Source organism: Balaenoptera physalus, assembly GCF_965194825.1.
Source record: "Balaenoptera physalus genome assembly, chromosome: 19".
Lineage (NCBI taxonomy): Eukaryota > Metazoa > Chordata > Mammalia > Artiodactyla > Balaenopteridae > Balaenoptera > Balaenoptera physalus.
In genome coordinates, this window is record NC_138900.1 from 8861388 (window position 1) to 8882746 (window position 21359).

A 21359-nucleotide genomic window follows, 5' to 3' on the forward strand; every position below is an offset into this window, starting at 1 on the left:
AATTACTCTCCCATGCCCAAGGTATCCCCAATCCTGTCCTCTCGGGACACACCCCCAGATCTAGACACAAGCAATCTCTTCAGGTACCTCCAGCCCCCCCAGACTCTCCGAGCCTCTCAGGAACCTCACTTGAAATTACTTGCTCCAAAACTCCTCGAAAAAAACCCTCACTCTTTCAGACTGGCCCACCCCTTAGAGGCCACAAGAATGAACGTAAGCTCGCATCTGTTGGGCTCGCCAGTCTCTCCAGCATCCAGCAGAGAACAGGTTTCCACTACCTATGAATGAATGAACTATGCCCCCCCCACTTTCATCGTTTCCATGCATTCCTGGCCCCCCCTTTCCCCTAAGTCCCCAACCCCGATCCAAACGCCACCATCGCTCCCTTCGGGCGTCGAGTTCCTGAGTCTGCATCCTCCGGATCTCTCAGAACTCCCCCAGCTCCCCTTCTAGAGGTCGCCAATTCCTCGGAACGGCCCTCCCACCACCTAGGACGTTCCCTCTTCCCATACCTTCCGAGGAAACATCCCAAATCAACCCCTCCAGTCCTCTCATGAAGGCGACCACGGCCGGGTACACGATTCCCGCCTCCTCTCTTCAAATTAAACCCTCCGGCTCCCCAACGCCTCAGGCCAGACCACCCTCCAAACCCTCAGTCCCACAAGCCGCACCGGCCCTGACCGTTTCTGGGCCTCCAATCCCCAGAGACGGATCTGCCGGTCATACTGAGCCGCCTCCTCCTCGCTGATACCGCCGCCCGCCTCCTCCTTCTCCACCATGGCGCCGGCTCTCGCCGCCGGAGCTCTGGTCCTGCTCACGGCAACCGCCCGCCGGCACCACAAGCCGCCAACCGCCGCGGGCCGCGCGCCCAGGCCGCATCTGCGCCTGCGCCAGGGATCGCGCCTGCGCAGTACCTCCTCCAAGCCCCGCCCGCTCCTGGACCCTGGAACCACGTGGACCTCCTTAGCCTCCGAGGTGGGCTGGCATCAGCCAGTCACGTGATGGAGTCTCCTGCCAATCCTCGCCAAAAATCCGCGCGGCTTCTGGCCCCACAAGGATACCCAAGTGGTCGTTTATGAGGCCTTCAATTCAGTAAGTAAAATGGAGCGTCTGCGGAAATCCCGGTAACGGGGATGTTGTGAAATAGGGTGGCGAGTAAAATAGATAAAATCCTGCCCTCATGGAACTTACATTCCCTTGAGGAGGGCCCAAAGGAAAAAATATATAAATCAGGCCCTCAATAAATGTTTTGGAGAAAATAAAAACAGGATATGGGACTACAGGGTGACAAGTGACTGTTGAGCAGAGATCTGAAGGAACCGTAGAAACAAGCTGGGTAGATAACTGGGAAATGTAGCATTCCTGGATGGAACAGCAGCTGCAAAGGCCCTGAGGCTGGCACATGCTAACGTAATTGAGGAGCTGTGGAGAGGGCAGGGTGGCTGGAGCAGAGTGAGAGGGTGGCAAGAGATTAAATCATAATATGAAGCAGGTGGGGAATCTTGTAGGTTAGTAATAGCTAATATGTATTTTCCCTAGACAAAATACCTTTTTATTATTCATTCAACAAATACTTATTAGGAACTTGTTTGGGAATTCTCTGGCAGTCCAGGGTTAGGACTCTGCGCTCCCACTACCGAGGGCCCTGGTTCAGTCCCTGGTCAGGGAACTAAGATCCCACAAGCCTCTTGGCACAGGCCTCTCCCCCCGAAAAAAAAAAAAAAAAAGTGCTTGTCAACCATCAGTCTCTGTGCTAGGGATAGAGCAGTAAAAAAAATTTTTTTAAATTTTTAAATAAGAATTAAAAATAGCTGCCCTCTCATGGAGTTTAAATGGGTTTTACATGGATTATTTCTCTAACCCTTGCAAGAGTGGATAAATTCCTTAATATTCCCATTTCACAGCTAAAGAGTCTGAGGTCCAGCAAAGTTAAGTATCGATATTAGTGGCCTGAACAAAGTCTTATATCTTAGAAGTAGTGAAGCTAGGATTCAAATGCAGGCCCACATGCTTCCTCAGGAGGTTATACTGCTGGTGGTACATTAAGCTCCTACTATGTGCTCTGACCTTGTCCCGTGAGGTACATACCCTATGAACCTCAGAGATAGATATTTCCTCCCCTTTTACAGTATGACTCTGAGAATCAGAAAAGGGTAGCAATTCATCAGAGGTCAAAATATCATTCAAGGGACTTCCCTGGTGGTCCAGGGGTTAAGACTCCACACTCCCAATGCAGGGGGCCTGGGTTCGATCCCTGGTCAGGGAACTAGATCCCACATGCTGCAGCCAAGAGATCACATGCCACACGTAAACATCCCTCATGCTACAACTGAAACCCGGCACAGCCAAATAAATAAATAAATATTTTTTAAAAATATATCATTCAAAAAGATATGGAGGGACTTCCCTGGTGGCGCAGTGGTTAAGAATCTACCTGCTTGGGCTTCCCTGGTGGCGCAGTGGTTGAGAATCTGCCTGCCAATGCAGGGGACACGGCTTCAAGCCCTGGTCTGGGAAGATCCCACATGCCACGGAGCAACTAGGCCCGTGTGCCACAAGTACTGAGCCTGCGCATCTGGAGCCTGTGCCCTGCAACAAGAGAGGCCACGACAGTGAAAGGCCCGCGCACCGCGATGAAGAGTGGCCCCCGCTTGCCGCAACTAGAGAAGGCCCTCGCACAGAAACGAAGACCCAACACAGCCAAAAATAAAAATAAATAAATAAAAATTAAGACAGATAATGAAACTGAAGTAATTTATATAAAAAAAAAAAGAATCCACCTGCCTATGCAGGGGACACGGGTTCGAGCCCTGGTCCAGGAAGATCCCACATGCCGCGGAGCAACTAAGCCGGTGAGCCACAACTACTGAGCCCGCGTGCCACAGCTGCTGAAGCCCACGCGCCTAGAGGCCATGCTCCGCGACAAGAGAAGCCACCGCAATGAGAAGCCCGCACACTGCAACGAAGAGTAGCCCCCGCTCAGCACAACTAGAGAAAACCCGCGAGCAGCAACAAAGACCCAACACAACCAAAATATATATATATGGATATGGAATAAATTATATAAACATTTAGGGACTGAAAACAACAATAAATATTTATAGTCTCTTAGCGTTTCTGTGAATTTGGAATTCAGGAGCTGTTTGGCTGGGCAGTTCTGGCTCAGGGTTTCCCATGGGGATGTGGTCAGATGACACATGGGACTACAGTGTTCTGATGGCATGGTCGCGGTGGTGGGGCAGCTCCCCTTCCAAAGCGACTCACTCACATGGCTGGCGAGTTGATATTGGCTGGTGGCTGGGGACCTCAATTCCTCTCCCTCTGGGCCTAACCACCAGGTTGCTGGAGTGTCCTCTTGACGTGGCGTTGGCATCCCCCAGAGCAAGTGATCCTCAGAGTAAGCTGAGAGCGGGAATGCTTTTTATACCTCAGCCTTGAAAGTCACACATTGTCACCAATATCCTATTGGCCACACACTGGCCAGCTCTGTTCATCATGGGAGGGGATGACAAGAAGGGTGTTACTACTAGAGGGCAAGGATCATTTGGGGACCATCTTGAAGGCAAGTTACCCCATCGACTATGCATCGTGCCCGGTGAAAATAAGGTGAACAAGGGAAACAGATCTGCCCTGAGTGGTGCTGACACTCTAGTAGCGGAGACAGACAGTTCTTCATCAGTCAAAGACTTATTCACAAACTCAGCTACTCAACAAATATTTACCAAATCCCGACTATGCATTGGACTTTGTGCCAGGCCCTGGGGATACAGTCATGATAAAAATGGACACTCTCCTGCTTAAGAGGCAGTCACAGCCCAGTAGGAGAGAGAAATTAGTCGAATAAAAATGAAGGGGAAAAAAAAAAAAAAATGAAGGGGGACTTCCCTGGTGGTCCAGTGGTTAAGACTCTGCACTTCCACTGAAGGGGGTGCGGGTTCCATCCCTGGGAACTAAGATCCCACATGCCACACAGCACAGCCAAAAAAAAGTAAAGGGGGGGGATGGGGGAAGGGGAGGAAGGGATAAATTAGGAGTTTGGGGTTAACATATACACACTACTATATGTAAAGTAGATAAACAACAAGGACCTACTGAATAGCACAGGGAAATATATTCAGTATCTTATAATAACCTATAATGCAAAAGAATCTGAAAAAGAATATATATATATATATAAAACTGAGTCACTTTGCTGTACATATGAAACTAACACAACATTGTAAATCAACTATACTTCAATTAAGAAAAAAAAGAAATAGAAACTTTGAGAAGTGTTGTCAGGAAAAAGAAGAGGGAGCTATGACAGTGTCTGGCTTAATGTAGGAGTCAGGAAAAGATATTCTGAGAATGTAAACTCTCAGCTGAGCTTTACAGAGTCAATAAAGGTTAAAACTACCAAAGCAGGGAAAGAACCCCAGGCAGAGAGCATGGGCTGCACCTGCCAAGACCCAGAGTTTAAGTTCGTCCTCTTTGTCTGACTCTGCCTCCCTGAGGGTCTCTTCTTGGCCCTCATCACCACCCCTCCCTCCCAGACTCTCTGTGGGAGGTTTAAAACGTCCTCAAATCCTTTGATATTCTTCATTTGTATGGGGGGGGCAGGAGTCTATGTCCCCTGTCTTTGAATCTGTCCTCTATGACTGCTTGATCAATAGAATATGATAGGACTTCCCTGGTGGCGCAGTGGTTAAGAATCTGCCTGCCAGTGCAGGGGACACGGGTTTGAGCCCTGGTCTGGGAAGATCTCACATGCCGCAGAGCAACTAAGCCCATGCACCACAACTACTGAGGCTGCGCTCTAGAGCCCATGAGCCACAACTACTGAGCCCACATGCCACAACTACTGAAGCCCGTGCGCCTAGAGCCTGTGCTCTGTGACAAGAGAAGCCACCGCAATGAGAAGCTGGCACCACAATGAAGAGTATTCCCTGCTCGCCACAACTAGAGGAAGCCCGCGCACAGCAACAAGGACCCAACGTAGCCAAAAATAAATAAGTAAGTAAATAAATTTTTTTAAAAATAGAATATGATAGAAGTGAATGCTGGGCCAATTTCTGAGTCCAGCCCTTAAGAAATGGGCAGCCTCCCCTCAAAAAGCTAAACATCAAATTATCATAGGACCCAGCAATTCCACTCTTAGGCATATACCCAAAGAATTGAAAGCAGAGACTCAAACAGATATTTGTATGCCAATCATCACGGCAACATTATTCACAATAGCCAAATGTGAAACAACCAAACCCATCCATCAGGTGATGAATGGATAAATAAAATGTGGTAAATCAATACAATGGAATAATATTCACCCATAAAAAAGGATGAAGCACTGATACATGCCACAATTTGGATGAACCTTGAAAACATTATGCTAAGTGAAAGAACCCAGATACGAAAGGTGATGAAAAAAGAAGTAGGTAGTGGTGATGGTTGCATGACACTGTGAATGTACTTAATACCACTGAATTGTTCACTTAAAAATGGTTAAAATGGTGGATTGTATGTTATATATTTTTACCACAATTTTTAAAAAATTAATAATGTAATATACCCAAAATGACTGAATTGTACACTTTAAATGAGTGAATTGCATGGTCTGCGAATATCTCAGTGAAGCTGTTTTTAAAAAAAGGAAGTGGTCAGCTTCCACTTTCTGTTTCTTGGGACACTTGCTCTTAACCCCAGCCTCCATACTAGCACAAGACAAAGCACCTTATGGAGACGTCCACATGGAGAGGAACCAAAGCTTCTGACCCTCAGCCCAGCCAACAGCCCCAGCCAACAGCCAGCACCATCTTGCTGGCCACGTGAGTGAGCCGTCTTGGAAGGAATCCTCTGGCAGACAGTCAAGTCACCCCAGAGGGAGGAGAGAGAAGCCATTCTTGCCAAGCCATGCCCAAAGTGCTGATCTGTAAGCAAAATAATTGTTTGCTGCGAATTCCCTGGTGGTCCAGTGGTTAGGACTTGGCCTCTTTCACTGCTGGGGCCCCAGTTCCCCTGGTTGGGGAACTAAGAACCAGCAAGCCCTGCGGCGCAAGGTTGCTGATCACTTGCTACAGAGCATTAGATAACCCGAATATTCTCCCCACCCAATTCTCTCTTCTATTCTCTCCGTTTTTGCCCAACCCCAATTCTCTTTCTCTCCCTGACTTTAGTTCCTTTCTCTGCTGAAAGTGGCAGAAAAATAAACAGAAACTTTGAGAAGTGCTGTCAAGGAAAAGAAGGAGCTATGACAGTGTCTGGCTTAGTGTAGGAGTCAGGAAATAATATTCTGAGAACGTGAACTCACTCTCCATTTTTCTGGATTTAGTCTCTCTGATAGTTTCATTCATTTACATTTCCCTGAGGACGTCCTCAATGCCCAGCCCTGTGCTAGGCAATATATAACCTCTAGGGGGAGTATTTTGTACTGTGGTTTCAGGGAACAGCTCTCAGAGGAAGTAATGACCAAACAGACTCGGGAGGAACGAAAAGAAGTCAGGTGACTGTGCCATGGTGACCCCAGGGGACAAAGGGATCATTGAGAAACCAGATCATGAATTTTTTAAGAACTGAGATATAATTGACATATAACATTGGATTAGTTTTGTGTATGGTCTTTTTATTTTATTTTTTCATAAATTTATTTATGTATTTATTTATTTTTGGCTGCGTTGGGTCTTGCTGCACACGGGCTTTCTCTAATTGCAACGAGCAGGGGCTACTCTTCGTTGAGGTGTGTGGGCTTCTCACTGTGGTGGCTTCTCGTGTTACGGAGCATGGGCTCTAGGTGCACAGGCTTCAGTAGTTGTGGCACAGGGGCTCAGTAGTTGTGGCTCACGGGCTCTAGAGCGCAGGCTCAGTAGTTGTGATGCACAGGCTTAGTAGCCCTGCGGCATGTGGGATCTTCCCGGACCAGGGTTCGAACCCATGTCCCCTGCACTGGCAGGCAGATTCTTAACCACTGCACCACTAGGGAAGTCCCTTTATTTTTTTTTAAGCCTGGAAATCTATTTGATAATTGCAATAGTGTGATCATTGTACTTTGAGGCAAATAGAGAATGTAAAAAATTCAGGATCCTAGGGAATTCCCTGGCTGTCCAGTGGTTAGGACTCTGTGCTTTCACTGCGGAGGGCCCAGGTTCAATCCCTGGTTGGGGAACTAAGATCCTGCAAGCCACTGGCTCAGCAAAAAAAAAAAAAAAAAAAAAAAAAAAATTCAGGATCCTGAGCACTAAAGATGCAAGTCAACTCTTCCAGAATGAGCACTGCTTTGCTTAGAATAATTTGACGCTGTCTTTGAAATGAGCAAGTTTGGGAAGCACATGCCTCTTCAGATTTGTCATGTTTCTTCCAAATATTGCTGGGCCCCCTAGGAAAGGCCCTTTCCTAACTGCTTTCCTGACCCCCAATTCAGCCTCCAATCATGACCTTACCCCTTATCTTACTCTAGAGGATGAGATGCAGGTGCAGATGGTTTGAAGTTCAGGGACAGAATGAGAAGAGCCATTTGATCATTTTAATTTTATTTTATTCTGTCAAAAATTTTTATTTTATATTTGGGACTTTTAATGGGCCCTTTTTTGTCCTATGAGTTATAGTATACTGTATCTTCATAATTAGTTAAGTTATGGTTTATGATATTGATTTATATAACTGATATGTTTGTATCATTATAGTTAATTTTTAATTCTAATGAAGGGAAAAAGTGACACCAATAAATCAAAGATGAAGTTAACCAATTAAAAAAACTTGGATCTTCAAGCTTAAAAAAAAAAAAAAAATCTTCAAGCTTACAGAAAGTAGTCCAGGGCTTCCCTGGTGGCACAGTGGTTAAGAATCCGCCTGCCAACACAGGGGACACGGGTCTGAGACCTGGTCCGGGAAGATATCACATGCCGCAGAGCAACTAAGCCCATGAGCCACAACTACTGAGCCTGCACTCTAGAGCCCGCGAGCCACAACTACTGAAGCCCATATGCCACAACTACTGAAGCCCGCGTGCCTAGAGCCCATGCTCTGCAACAAGAAAAGCCACTGCAATGAGAAGCCCACGCACTGCAATGAAGAGGAGCCCCCGCTCGCCGCAACTAAAGAAAGCCCATGCGCAGCAACAAAGACCCAACGCAGCCAAAAATAAATAAAAATAAAATAAATTTATAAAAAAAAGAAATAGTCCAATGAATATTTACATAACTTTATGTAGATTCATTAATTTTAAGTTTTGACACATTTATTCTCTCTCACATGCACATACACATTATATATATATTTATATATATATAATTTTTTTTTGCTAAACCATTTTAGAGTTAGTCATCCCAGGTCTTTAAATAAATGCAGGGAAAAGTTTTGAGAATTTTTTTTGAGAACTACAGATCTCACCAGGAAACTCTGGAAGGCCAGATTCTCTTAAACATTTCTGGTACATAAAAAGCCAAATATACACAAATTCCTTAAACCAAAAGATTCATTCCTGGGACTTCCCTGGTGGCGCAGTGGTTAAGAATCCATCTGCCAATGCAGGGGACACAGGTTTGAGCCCTGGTCCGGGAAGATCCCATGTGCCACAGAGCAGCTAAGCCCATGTGCCACAACTATTGAGCCTGTGCTCTAGAGCCCACGAGCCACAACTACTGAGCCTGCATGCTGCAACTACTGAGCCCGCATGCCTTGAGCCCATGCTCTGCAAAAAGAGAAGCCACCACAATGAGAAGCCGGCGTACTGCAACAAAGAGTAACCCCCCCTCAGCCACAACTAGAGAAAGCCTGTGCACAGCAACGAAGACCCAATGCAGCCAAAAATAAATTAATTAATTAATTTAAAAAAATTCACTCCTGAGGTCTGGGTCACTTGAACATTTTTATATTTAACTCCAGATATTCCCCAGGGTTAAATTATGTCAACTAGGGAAAAAATTATGGCGACAAGGGGATTCACTAAGTTCTCTTTTTTTTTTAATCAATATTTATTTATTTATTATTTTTGGCTGCATCCGGTCTTAGTTGCAGCATGCAGGCTTCTTTCTAATTGTGGCACACAGGCTCTAGAGCACGTGGGCTCTGTGGTTGAGGCACACCGGCTCTCTAGTTGTGGCACGCGGGCTCAGTAGTTGTGGTGCGCGGGCTTAGCTGCTCCGTGGCATGTGAGATCTTAGTTTCCCAAGCAGGGATGGAACCCACATCCCCTAGATTACCAGGGAAGTCCCTCACTAAGTTGTCTTGATCATCACTGTGGCTGATGGCATTTTGCAAAGATGGGTACAATAATATCTCTCATCCTACATACTCTTCTCGCAACATCCCTTTGACACTACTCCCATTGAAGGGGTGGGAGGTCTATGTTTCCTTCCTTGAAACTGGACTGGATTTGGCGACTGTTTGACCAATAGAATGTGGCAAAAGGGACACTGCTTAACTTCCGAGCTAAGTCAGGAAAGAGGAGGCCACTTCCACCCTGTTCATGAGAACACTTGAGTTTGAGCCCTGAACTGCCAGATAAGCAGTCCTACTGCGCTGAGGCCACCATGTTGAGAGGAAGCCCAACCAGCCCATGAGGAGACACCATGCGGAGAAACCCTGAAACTACACAAAGATGGAGAGGTCCCTGCCCAGCCCCTAGCTCTCCATTCATCCACTGTTCCAGTTCTAATCATATGATCTGCAGTCATATGAGAAGTCCCAGGCCAGAATCAGCCATCCTGAATTCCTGACTCACAAATACTGTAACAGATAATAAAATGAAATTGGTGCAGCCACTATGGAAAACATCATGGAGGTTCCTTAAAAAACTAAAAATAGAGTTACCATACGATCCAGCAATCCCACTCCTGGGCATATATGTGGAAAAGATGAAAACTCTAATTCGAAAAGATACATGCACCCCAATGTTCATAGCAGCACTATTTACAATAGCCAAGACATAGACGCAACCTAAATGTTCATCGACAGGAATGGGTAAAGAAGATGTGGTACAAATATACAATGGAATATTACTCATCCATAAAAGAAGAATGATACAATGCCATTTGCAGCAACATGAATGGACCTAGAGATTATCATACTAAGTGAAGTAAGTCAGACAGAGAAAGACAAATATCATATGATATCACTTATATGTGGAATCTAAAAAAAGATACAAATGAACTTATTTGCAAAACAGAAATAGACTCACAGACATAGAAAACAAACTTATGGTTACCAAAGGGAGAAGGGGGGAAGGGATAAATTAGGAGTATGGGATTAAAATATACACACTACTATATATAAAATAAACAAGATTCTACTGTGTAGCACAGGGAACTATATTCAATATTTTGTAGTAACCTATAATGAAAAAGAATCTGAGAAAGAATATATACGTATAACTGAATCACTTTGCTGTACAAGTGAAACTAATACCTCATTGTAAATCAACTATACTTCAATAAAAATTGTTTGTCTTGGAAAAAAAAGAATAAATGTCAGCCACCTTAAAAAAAAAAAGATAATCAAATGATTGTTGCCGCTTCAAGCCACTAAACTTCAGGGAAGTTTTTTTTTTAATTGTGGTAAAATGCACGTCACATAAAATGTACTAGCTCACCCATTTCTAAGTGTACAGTTTGGTATTGTTCAGTACGTTTACCTCATCATGCTACCAATCTCCAGAAATTTTTCATCTTGCAAAACTGTAACTCTATACCCATTAAACAATTCTCCATTTTCCCCTCCACCCAGCCCCTGGCAACCACCATTCTACTTTTAGTTTCTATGAATTTGACTATTCTAGATACCTCATATAAGTGAAATCATACAGTATTTATCATTTTGTGACTGACTTATTTCATTTAGCATAAGGTCCACAAGGTTCATCCATGTGTAGCATGTGTCAGAATTTCCTTCCTTTTTTTTTTTTTTTTTTTTTTAAATGGAAACATTCATTTGGATTTTCCTACAGGATGGTAGTTATTATTAGTAGCTCACACTTATTTTTTTTTTTTTAATTAATTCATTTATTTATTTATTTTTGGCTGTGTTGGGTCTTTGTTTCTGTGCGAGGGCTTTCTCTAGTTGCGGCCAGTGGGGGCCACTCTTCATCACGGTGCGTGGGCCTCTCACTGTCGCGGCCTCTCTTGCTGCAGAGCACAGGCTCCAGATGCGCAGGCTCAGTAGTTGTGGCTCACGGGCCTAGTTGCTCCGCGGCATGTGGGATCTTCCCAGACCAGGGCTCGAACCCGTGTCCCCTGCATTAGCAGGCAGATTCTCCACCACTGCGCCACCAGGGAAGCCCAGAATTTCCTTCCTTTTTAAGGCTGAATATATTGCACTGTAAGTACATACCACATTTTGTTTATCCATTCATCCATCAATAGACATTTGGGTTGTTTCTACCTTTTCCACTAGGATGAATAGTGCTGCTGTGAACACGGGTGCACAAATATCTCTTTGAGACAGCTTTCACTTCTCTTGGATATACACCCATGGGCAGTTTGGTTTTTAGCAACAGCTAATCAGAACAGCTGCCCAAACTGAGACTGTGTAACTTAAAAGGGTTGGAGACCAGTGATTCAGTAGAGCAGGCTCCTGGGTTTAAGGATTACATAATTACTTCCACCCAGGTGACTGCTCACCGTTAACCAAGGCAGCGGTTCTCACCCACCTGCACATTAGCATCATCTGGAGAGCTTTTTAGCAAAGGCAGTGCCCAGGCCCCACCTTCAGAGACTGCTTAATTGGTCCGGGGTGGAGCTGAGACATTGCGATTTTTACAGAATGCTCCCCAGATGATTCTAAATTGCAGTCACTGTAGAGAACAGTGGAAGAAAGATCTGAGTCCTGCTTCATTCTAGCCTGAATTCTTTTCCTGTTCTTCCTGTTAGAACCATGTAACCCTTAGGGCTATTTAAAAGACACTGGGGGGACTTCCCCGGTGGTGCAGTGGTTAGGAATCCGCCTGGCAGTGCAGGGGGCACAGGTTGGAGCCCTGGTCCAGGAAGATTACACGTGCCACAGAGCAACTAAGACTGTGAGCCACAACTACCGAGCCTGCGCTCTAGAGCCTGCGTGCCACAACTACTGAGCCCGCGTGCCACAACTACTGAAGCCTGCGCACCTAGAGCTGGTGCTTTGCATCAAGAGAAGCCACTGCAATGAGAAGCCCGCACGCTGCAAGGAAGAGTAGCCCCCGCTCGCCGCAACTAGAGAAAGCCCACGAGCAGCAATGAAGACCCAATACAGCCAAAAATAAAAAAATAAGTAAATAAATTTATATAAATAAATAAATAAATAAATAAATAAATAAATAAATAAATAAATAAATAAAAGACACTGGGGGGAATTCCCTGGCGGTCCAGTAGTTAGAACTCAGCACTTTCACTGCCGTGGGCCCAGGTTCGATCCCCGGTCAGGGAACTAAGATTCTGCAAGCCGCATGGCAAGGCCATAAAAAAAGAAAAATTAACTAAACAAAAAAAAAAGACATTGGATTGGGGGCATAAATTAAGAGTTTGGGATTAACATATACACACTACTAAATAAAAACTAGATAACCAACAAGAACCTACTGTATAGCACAGGGAACTATACTCAATATCTTGTAATAATCTATAAGAGAAAACATTCTCCAAAAAAGTGTATAACTGAATCACTTTGCTGTGCATCTGAAACTAATACAACATTGTAAACCAGCTATACTTTGATTAAAAAAAAAAAAGACATTGGCTTAAGCTCTGGGTATCTCTCATGGGTCTGCTTTTTAAAAAAATTTTTTTAAAATTTATATTTATTTTGGTTCCACCAGGTCATAGTTGCAGCACATGGGACCTTTTAATTGCGGCATGCATGTGGGATTTAGTTCTCGGATCAGGGATCGAACCTGGGCCCCCTGCATTGGGAGTGCAGGGTCTTACCCACTGAACCACCAGGAAATTATGGGTCAATACACTTTCTGAGCCACTCTGTACACACGGTCTGCTGTTTAGAAGCTATGAGAGTCAAATAATACATGGAGATTTAGAAACTAATTTTTTAAAATAAATTTTTTTTTTTTCGGCTGCGTTGGGTCTTCATTGCTGCACGTGGGCTTTCTCTAGTTGCAGCGAGCGGGGGCTAATGTTCATTGGGGTGCACGGGCTTCTCGTTGTGGTGGCTTCTCTTGTTGCAGAGCAGGGCTTTGCGCATTGGGCTTCAGTAGTTGTGGCATGCAGACTCAGAAGTTGTGGCACGCGGGCTCTAGAGCGCAGGCTCAGTAATTGTGGCGCAGGGGCTTAGTTGCTCTGCGGCATGTGGGATCTTCCCAGACCTGGGCTCGAACCCGTGCCCCGCCCCCCGCACTGGCAGGCGGACTTCCAACCACTGCGTCACCAGGGAAGTCCCCAAAAATAATATGTTTTAATAAAAGTATAATATGATAAAGTACATACATTTCATTATACAGATTGATGAATTCACATCTGTATGAAGTGTTATGGGTCAAAATGTGTCCCCTAAGAAGATATGTTCAAGTCCCAATCCCTGCTTCGTATGAATGTGACCTTACTTGGAAATAGGGTCTTTGCAGATGTAATCAAATTAAGATGAAATCATTAGGGTGGGCCCTAATCCAATAGGACTGGTGTCTTTCTTCCTTCCTTCCTTCCTTCCTTTCTTTCTTTCTTCCTTCCTTCCTTCCTTTCTTTCTTAATTGAAATATAGTTGATTTACAATGTTGTGTTAGTTTCTGGTGTACAGCGAAGTGATTCTGAATATATATATATATATTCTCTTTCAGATTCTTTTCCATTACAGTTTTCTATGTCTGTGAGTCTCTGTTTTGTAAATAAGTTCATTTGTATCATTTTTTACATACATATATATCTATTTTTTTCAGATTCTGTTCCCTTATAAGTGATTACAAAATATTGAGTATAGTTCCTGTGCTCTACAGTAGGTCCTTGTTGGTTATCTGGCTATGAGTTTATAATTGTTGAAGTTGGATGATGGGGACATGAGGGTTCATTTTCCTCTTCCCTTTATTTTTGTGTATCTTTGAATTTTTCCATAATAAAAAGGTTTTGGGTTTTTTTTTAACTTTTTTCAAAGTTCTGATCTAAAGCTATCGAACTATGCCATGCTACTATTTCCAATCACAGGATCAAATGATCCAATGACAGGATCAAATAATCTCTGTGCAGGAAAGACTTTTAGAAGTCATGGAATGACTGGGCAGCAGAGGGCTATATCAAGTATCTTTTGCATAAACCTTTGGAAATAAACACTTTTGCTGAGTTGCCTTATATTATTAAAGAGAAATGTAAATGGATCATAGAAAGGAAAATAAAGGAGTCAAACTCTTTTGAAGAGCGAAAACAGATCCTTAGCGTTGAATGATTTAATATGTTGACCTTGAAATTGACCTTAAAGATCCATGGCATGTACTCATTTGCATTTGGTTAGGGAGTGACCTGAGCCTTTACCTGTGAGTATTTAGTAACTCTTGTCAAATGATCACTTTGTTAAAAAGAGCCCTGAAAAGTAAAGCTAACTGCTCCATAAATTATTTTCTCTGCACTTCTAGACTCATTCAACATCTAAAAGTGTCCCCTTTCCCTCTTTCCCCTTATACTTTTCTAAAGCTTATAGAGAAATTTCAATGTAATGATATATTCTCAAATTTATATCTATTTAAACTTTTTTTTACAGAAGTGAAATTCACATAACATAAAATTAGCCATTTTATTTTATTTTTTGGCCGTCCCATGTCATGCAGGATCTTATTTTCCTAACCAGGGATCAAACCCATGCCCCTTGCAGTGGAAGCCCAGAGTCTTAACCACTGGACTGGGAGGGAAGTCCCTAAAATTAACCATTTTAAAGTGACCAGTTCAGTGGCATTTAGTACAGCCACCATTGGCAACCACCATCTCTATCAAGTTCCAAAACATTTTATTACCCCAAACATAGTGGTATACATTTTGTAAATTTCCAGGAGTCTACCATGACTTTGCTATGCACACAATTCCAAAAGAACTGGAAAAGTTCAGCATGACAGCTTAATATACCTTAGTGTAAGCTGTTCTTTCCATTATTTATGAACTATCTTTAACTGCGTTCATTAGGTAATCATTCATTACCAATGTAATGTTGCAGGACATCCTATCATCCCCACTCCCTATCCTCTAGTGCCGGTAACAACCTTCTCATTATTGTGATGTCCCAAAAGTTCACGCAAATTTCCAAAACACCCCCAAGGGAGCAATATTGTCCCCTTGAGAATCAGTTGACGACCAAAAATAATTTCCCTCCATAATTTTCAAAATGTCCTCTAGGGGGCGACATCATCTCCTCAAGAACTAGGTAGACCAAGGATCACCTCCTAAACTGGACTTATTTACCTCCGACCTCCCCAGTAAATCCAAGGTTGGATTAGCAAGAAAGAAGGTGGAAATCGCTATTGGGTTGGCAATCAGTAGGATCCAACACACCGTAATGTCTCTCTTTGGCCAATGGTCTCCTTTTTTCCCCAGGGTTTCCAGAGGTTGGAGCCAGCTTCTGGTGCTGCTTCTACACTGTGTGATATGTCTTCTCTCTAAAGGACTGCTCATCCGTGGTGCAAAAAACCCATCCTAGAGCCACCCCAGGAACTAGAAAAAACAAATCTTTTGCCAGAATTATGATGTTCCAAGAGTACAATGAAACAGGTGCCATGGAGGCATTGGTTAGACTTATGGGCATTACAGAAGGCTCTGTCTCAGAAACATACAGGAACCTGCCAGCTCAAAGATGTTTTGGAGATCCAAAAGAAGAGGTATGTTGGAATGCATTTTTTTTTCCAAAACAAAAGGCGAGTTGCTGAAACTTGTGTCTCCCCCGCCCACGCACTACAAAAAAGCCAAAATGTTTGGAGGCCCTCTTGGAGTTTTGGAGGCAATTTGCATCATGGTTGGGAGACTTGCTCTCGCTCATCAGCAAAGAAAACTCTAAAGCTTCTGAGCCCCATGCAAGAGGAGGTTCTCTAGCTGGTCCAAGATATAGTGTATGGGAGAGGGGAAATTTCCCTCTTCACCCCTCTTGAGTTCTTGTGGCTGGATTAGTAATAAAATTGACACAAAACAGATTAACAGGAGAAAAAGAGACACATTTTAATCCTTGCCCATGGAGGTCTCATAGAAATGGAACCTAAGAAGTGGCCAAAACAGGCAACTTCTAGACAAAAATTGTTTCTTTTAGACAAAGAAACAGTAAATTGGAGAGAAATTGACAAAACAAAGAAACTTAGGTTTGGGTGCTTCATTACTAAGGAATTTAAGCAAAGTTTGGGCTTGGGTAGTAAATTAGTAAAGAAGTAACTGTTTATATTGTTTATATAGCCTTCTTGGCCCTGAATTTCCTGTCTCTGGTGATAAGGGAGTCTTTCTACCTTTCAGTACAGGGAAGACACCTTTCACGTGGGAGATATATTTCCTGTTTTCAGGGAGACAGAGAGGAAGGTCAAAGTGTCCCTCTTGTATCAGTCATTTTTTCAGTAACTTTCATTCGAAATAATCAATATGCTGTTGAGGTATATTTTGAGATGGCCTGCCCTAGGTCCCTACAAGTGCAAAGGACTCTGCCATTTGGGTCTTATAATACAGTGATCCAGGGGCTCTCAAAAGTGGTGACTACACTACAGTTTGTCTGGTTTACTATTGATGTGCATTTAGGAAGTTTCCAGTTAGGGGCTCTTTTGAATAGTGCTGCTGTGAGCATTCTTCTTTGTACCTTTAAAAAAAAATTTTTTTTTAATTGAAATATAGTTGATTTATAATGTTGTGTTAATTTCTGCTGTACAGCAAAGTGACTGTTTTATATATATGTTCTTTTTTAAAAAAATTTATTTATTTATTTTAGTTTTGGCTGCTTTGGGTCTTTGCTGCGCACGGGCTTTCTTTAATTCCTGCAAGCGGGGGCTACTCTTCGTTGCAGTGTGTGGGCCTCTCGTTGCAGTGGCTTCTCTTATTGCGGAGCACCGGCTCTAGGCGCAAAGGCTTCAGTAGTTGTGGCACACGAGCTCAGTAGCTGTGGCTCACGGGCTCTAGAGCGCAGGCTCAGTAGCTGTGGCGCATGGGCTTAGTTGCTCCGCAGCATGTGAGATCTTCCCGGACCAGGTCTCAAACCTGTGTCCCCTGCATTGGCAGGCGGATTCTTAACCACTGCGCCACCAGGGAAGCCCTATATATTCTTTTTATATTCTCAGTTTTACATGTTTTTCATTATGGTTTATCGCACTGAATATAGTTCCCTGTGCTATACCGTAGGACCTTATTGTCCATCCATTCTATATGTAATAGTTTGCATCTACTAACCCTAATCTTGTTTGTGCCTTTTGTATGCACTTGTTGGATATATACTTTGGGGTTTGTCAATGAAAAAAATTAATCAGTTGATCTAGGAAAGAAATGGAAAATTTTATTTGAGCCAAATGGAAGATTATAACCTGGGAACAGCCTCTCAGAAAGCTCTGAGAACTGTTCCACCCATTACAGGTCAAAGCACAGTTATATAGGTTTTTGAGACAGAAGACTGTACATTAAATGACATAGATAGTTTGCACAATCCACATCTGTGAGTACAAAGTGGTGCGTCATGTGGCCCCTTACAAGATCCAGAAGGAATGTTATCTTTTAAGGAGTTGTCTTGTTGATGCCTGGAGAATGTTTCTCTTTATGGTAGAGCAGGTATTTCTGCCAATGGGGGAGGTTTGGTCGATGCCTAATGCAGATACACAGTGCGCTGCAGAGGGGAGAGAGGAGGCCAAAGGGCAGAGAAAAAAATTTTTATGTTTAAATTTTTCTTTTCTTGCCATAAAACATGAATTTTATTTCACAGGTTGGAACTGCTGTATCTTGGTGTAGGTGTGTGTTCAGCTGTAGTTGATAACTGCCAGCCTATTTTTCAAAGTGGCTCTAAGGAAAGTCCTGTGTTTCTCCACTACTAGAATACTTCTGTATTTTGGTCACCAAATGCGTGGAGGTTTTCTCACACCAAGCAATTCTCCAACCGGCATGGGGTCCTACACTTCAATTCAGTTCTGACACTAGCTGGAGTTAGCATGAGATCCTGCAAGTTAAGGGCTCGTTGCAGGAAGGGGGACCCCTTCCAGGGCCCGAGAGAGGGCTCTTGTCTAACACTTGGAAATGAATTGTCCGAGGAGACACACGTGCTGACAAAAGCAAAAGACTTCATTGGGAAGGGGCACCTGGGTGGAGAGCAGCAGGGTAAGGGAACCCAGGAGAACTGCTCTGTCACATGGTTCACAGTCTCAAGTTTTACAGTGACGGGGTTAGTTTCCGATTGTCTCTGGCCAATTATTCTGACTCAGGGTCCTTCCTGGAGGCGCACACATCTCTCAGCCAAGATGGATTCCAGCGTGAGGCTTTCTGGGAGGTTGGCAGGACATATCATCTCCTTCCTCCTCCTTTTGGCCCCTCCTGAATTCTTCTGGGTTAGTTTTACAAGACATACTATGGGCTGGCGCGTCCTCCCTCCTTTGGGCCCCTCCCGCATTCTCCCAGTTAGTTTCGGTGGCAGCACCCTGATCCTTACTGGGACCTCTTGCTGCGAAACAACTCATGCAAGTGGTTATCGTCATGTCTAGCCAAGGCGGGCCGTTTCGGTCAACGATTCCCTAACAGGCTTAGTTCCAGGAGACGGCCCACCTGCAACTTCAAGTGAAGTTGGCAAGTACCTACAGATTGGAGGTTCCCACAGTCCCTTCTTCCAGTTCAATTAATTTGCTAGAGTGGCTCACGGAACTCAGGAAAACAGTTTACTTAGAAGATTACCAGTTTATTACAAAGGATATGAAAGAATGCTAACAGAACAGGTAGATGAAGGGATGCATAGGGCAAGGTCCAGAAGGATCCAGAGCACAGAACACAGAAGCTTCAGGAATTCCCTGGTGGTCCAGTGGTTAGGACTCCGCGCTTTCACTGCCGAGGGTGCGGGTTCAATCTTTAATCCCCGTTTGGGGAACTAAGATCCCTCAAGCCATGTGGAGAGGCCAACAAACAAACAAACAAAAAAACCCACAACACAGAAGCTTCCTTCCCCTTGGAGTTTGGAGTGTACCACCTTCTTGCAACATGGATGTTTTCTTATTCACCAACCCAGAAGTTCTCCAAACCCCAGAGCTCAGGGATTTTTAGGGAGGTGTCACTATATAGGCACGATTGATTAGATTAGATCATTGGCCATTGGTGATTAAGCTAATCTCCAGCCCTTCTCCTTTTTCCTAGGGGTTGGGGAGTAGGACTACAAATTGCAAACCTCTAATCTCCTGATTGGTTCCCCTGGCAACCAGCTTTGTGGCTTTCCAAAAGTCACCTCATTAACATAAACTCAGGTGTGGTTGAAAGGGGCTTGTATGAATAAGAAAAGGCACCTTTATCTATAGCTCTTATCACTTAGGAAAGTCCTAGGGCTTTAGGAGCTCAGTGCAAGGTACAGGGACAAAGGCCAAATATGTATTTCTTAATATAAATCACAATACACACGGTTAGACCAATTCTTAGTCCTCTCAGCAGTGTAGGAGAGTTCTAGTTGCTCCTCATTAGCACCAATACCTGGTTTAGTCACACTGTGCCATACTACACAGAAATGAGAATGAATGAACTTCAACTAAATGTCACAAATCTAATGTTGAGTGAAGGAAGCCAGATACCAAAGAGTATAGGTTAGAAGTCAGAAGGGTTATTACCCTGGGAAGAGGTAGTGACTAGATGGGGACAGGAGGAGACTCTGGATTGGCTTATCATTTTCCGTTTTCTTTTTTCTTGTTTGTTTTTTCCACCCTACCCCCTTTTAAAAAAATAATTTTCCGTTTCTTGATTTAGGTGCTGATTACACGGCATGTTCACTTCATGTAAACCTATCAAGCTGTATAATGCTGAACTAAAACCAATAAAACACCGGGTTATTTTATCACCAAAATGGGTTTATCCAGGAACAGAAGAATTGCAATTCCAGGGTCATAATCTATGAGGAACTACAGGCAAGTCTAGAGAGCAAAGGGAGTCTGCTTTTATAGGGAAAAGGGGGGAGTTGGGAGGGGGTGTTCTACATGAAAATTCGTTGGAGGAAAGTAGGAGTTGAGGGGTGGCAATGACTTCTCATTGGCGGGGCTGTAACATTTCTCATTGGCTGGGTTGTTGCTAAGCGAGGAGAAATTCTTCCTTTGGTATAGTAAAGCAGTCGCCCCTCCTGTTTGGGAGTGCAAGGTAGTTTCTTTCCGTGGGGAACACAATTGGCATCAAGGAGCAGGGCATGAGAGCTCCCCCTTCTGGACTCTTGACTCCATCTTTTCTTTTTTTTATAAATTTATTTATTTTTGGCTGCGCTGGGTCTTCGTTGCTGCCCTGGGCTTTCTCTGGTTGTGGCGAGCGGGGGCTGCTCTTCGTTGCGGTGCGCGGACTTATTGTGGCGACGTCTCTTGTTGCGGAGCACGGGCCCTAGGCACGTGGGCTTCAGTAGTTGTGGTACGCGGGCTCAGTAGTTGTGGTGTATGGTCTTAGTTGCTCCGCGGCACGTGGGATCTTCCCGGACCAGGGCTCGAACCCATGTCCCCTGCATTGCAGGCAGATTCTTTTTTTTTTTTTTTAAGTTGAATTCATACTGTATTTCCAGGTTTTTTTTTAACTTTGGGTTTATTTATTTATTTATGGCTGTGTTGGGTCTTCGTCCTGTGCAAGGGCTTTCTCTAGTTGCCGCAAGTGGGGGCCACTCTTCATCGCGATGCGCGGGCCTCTCATTATCGCGGCCTCTCTTGTTGCGGAGCACAGGCTCCAGACGCGCAGGCTCAGTAATTGTGGCACACGGGCTTAGTTGCTCCGCGGCATGTGGGATCCTCCCAGACCAGGGCTCAAACCCGTGTCCCCCGCATTGGCAGGCAGATTCTCAACCACTGCGCCACCAGGGAAGTCCCTGACTCCATCTTAAATGAGGTTTCTGTTTATTAATTTTCACAACACTTGTGATTATTTTTCTGTATGTATGCTAGTCTTCAATAAAGTAATAAAAATAAAAATAAGGGTAGTCTGTGGACCTCTGGTAAGCCTCAAGGAGAAATAAACCTTGGGGTTTTATAAAAAGCCATGGTCTGTCTGGTGATTGATTCTTCTAGTACTAATAATCAGCTCTTGGCATATTCATGGGTTCTGTGAAGACCACTGACTGGCCACAGAATCCCAGGTGATGGTGCATTATCTGAGGCACCAAGAGATGAAGTGGGCAGGCCCAGCATCTAGTGAAAGTGTTATATTGGGGACTGAACCCAAGCTGGTCCTCAAGGCACAAGTAGTTCTGTGAAAAGGTCTCACACTTACCAGCCACTGGTGGCAGATTGTTTACCTTGGATCCTTTCCAATTGGAAGGGTCATCAATTCCCCTTC

General features: G+C 44.1%; 1 protein-coding gene and 1 long non-coding RNA gene across 2 annotated transcripts in view; one reads left to right on the top strand and one right to left on the bottom strand.

Annotated features, from left to right (window-relative positions):
- Positions 1–890, bottom strand: part of SAE1 (SUMO1 activating enzyme subunit 1) — a 70196-nt gene extending 69306 nt beyond the window's left edge. The window contains exon 1 of the mRNA XM_082438268.1: positions 682–890. Coding sequence (XP_082294394.1) covers positions 682–779 — 98 coding nt within the window. The 5' untranslated portion in view covers positions 780–890. The remainder of the gene's footprint in view (positions 1–681) is intronic.
- Positions 891–971: 81 nt separating this feature from the next.
- On the top strand, positions 972–19902 carry LOC309648947. The gene is made up of 3 exons (XR_014256877.1): positions 972–1092; positions 15459–15739; positions 19806–19902. It is a non-coding gene; the product is annotated as an uncharacterized lncRNA (long non-coding RNA).
- The last annotated feature ends 1457 nt before the right edge of the window (positions 19903–21359 follow it).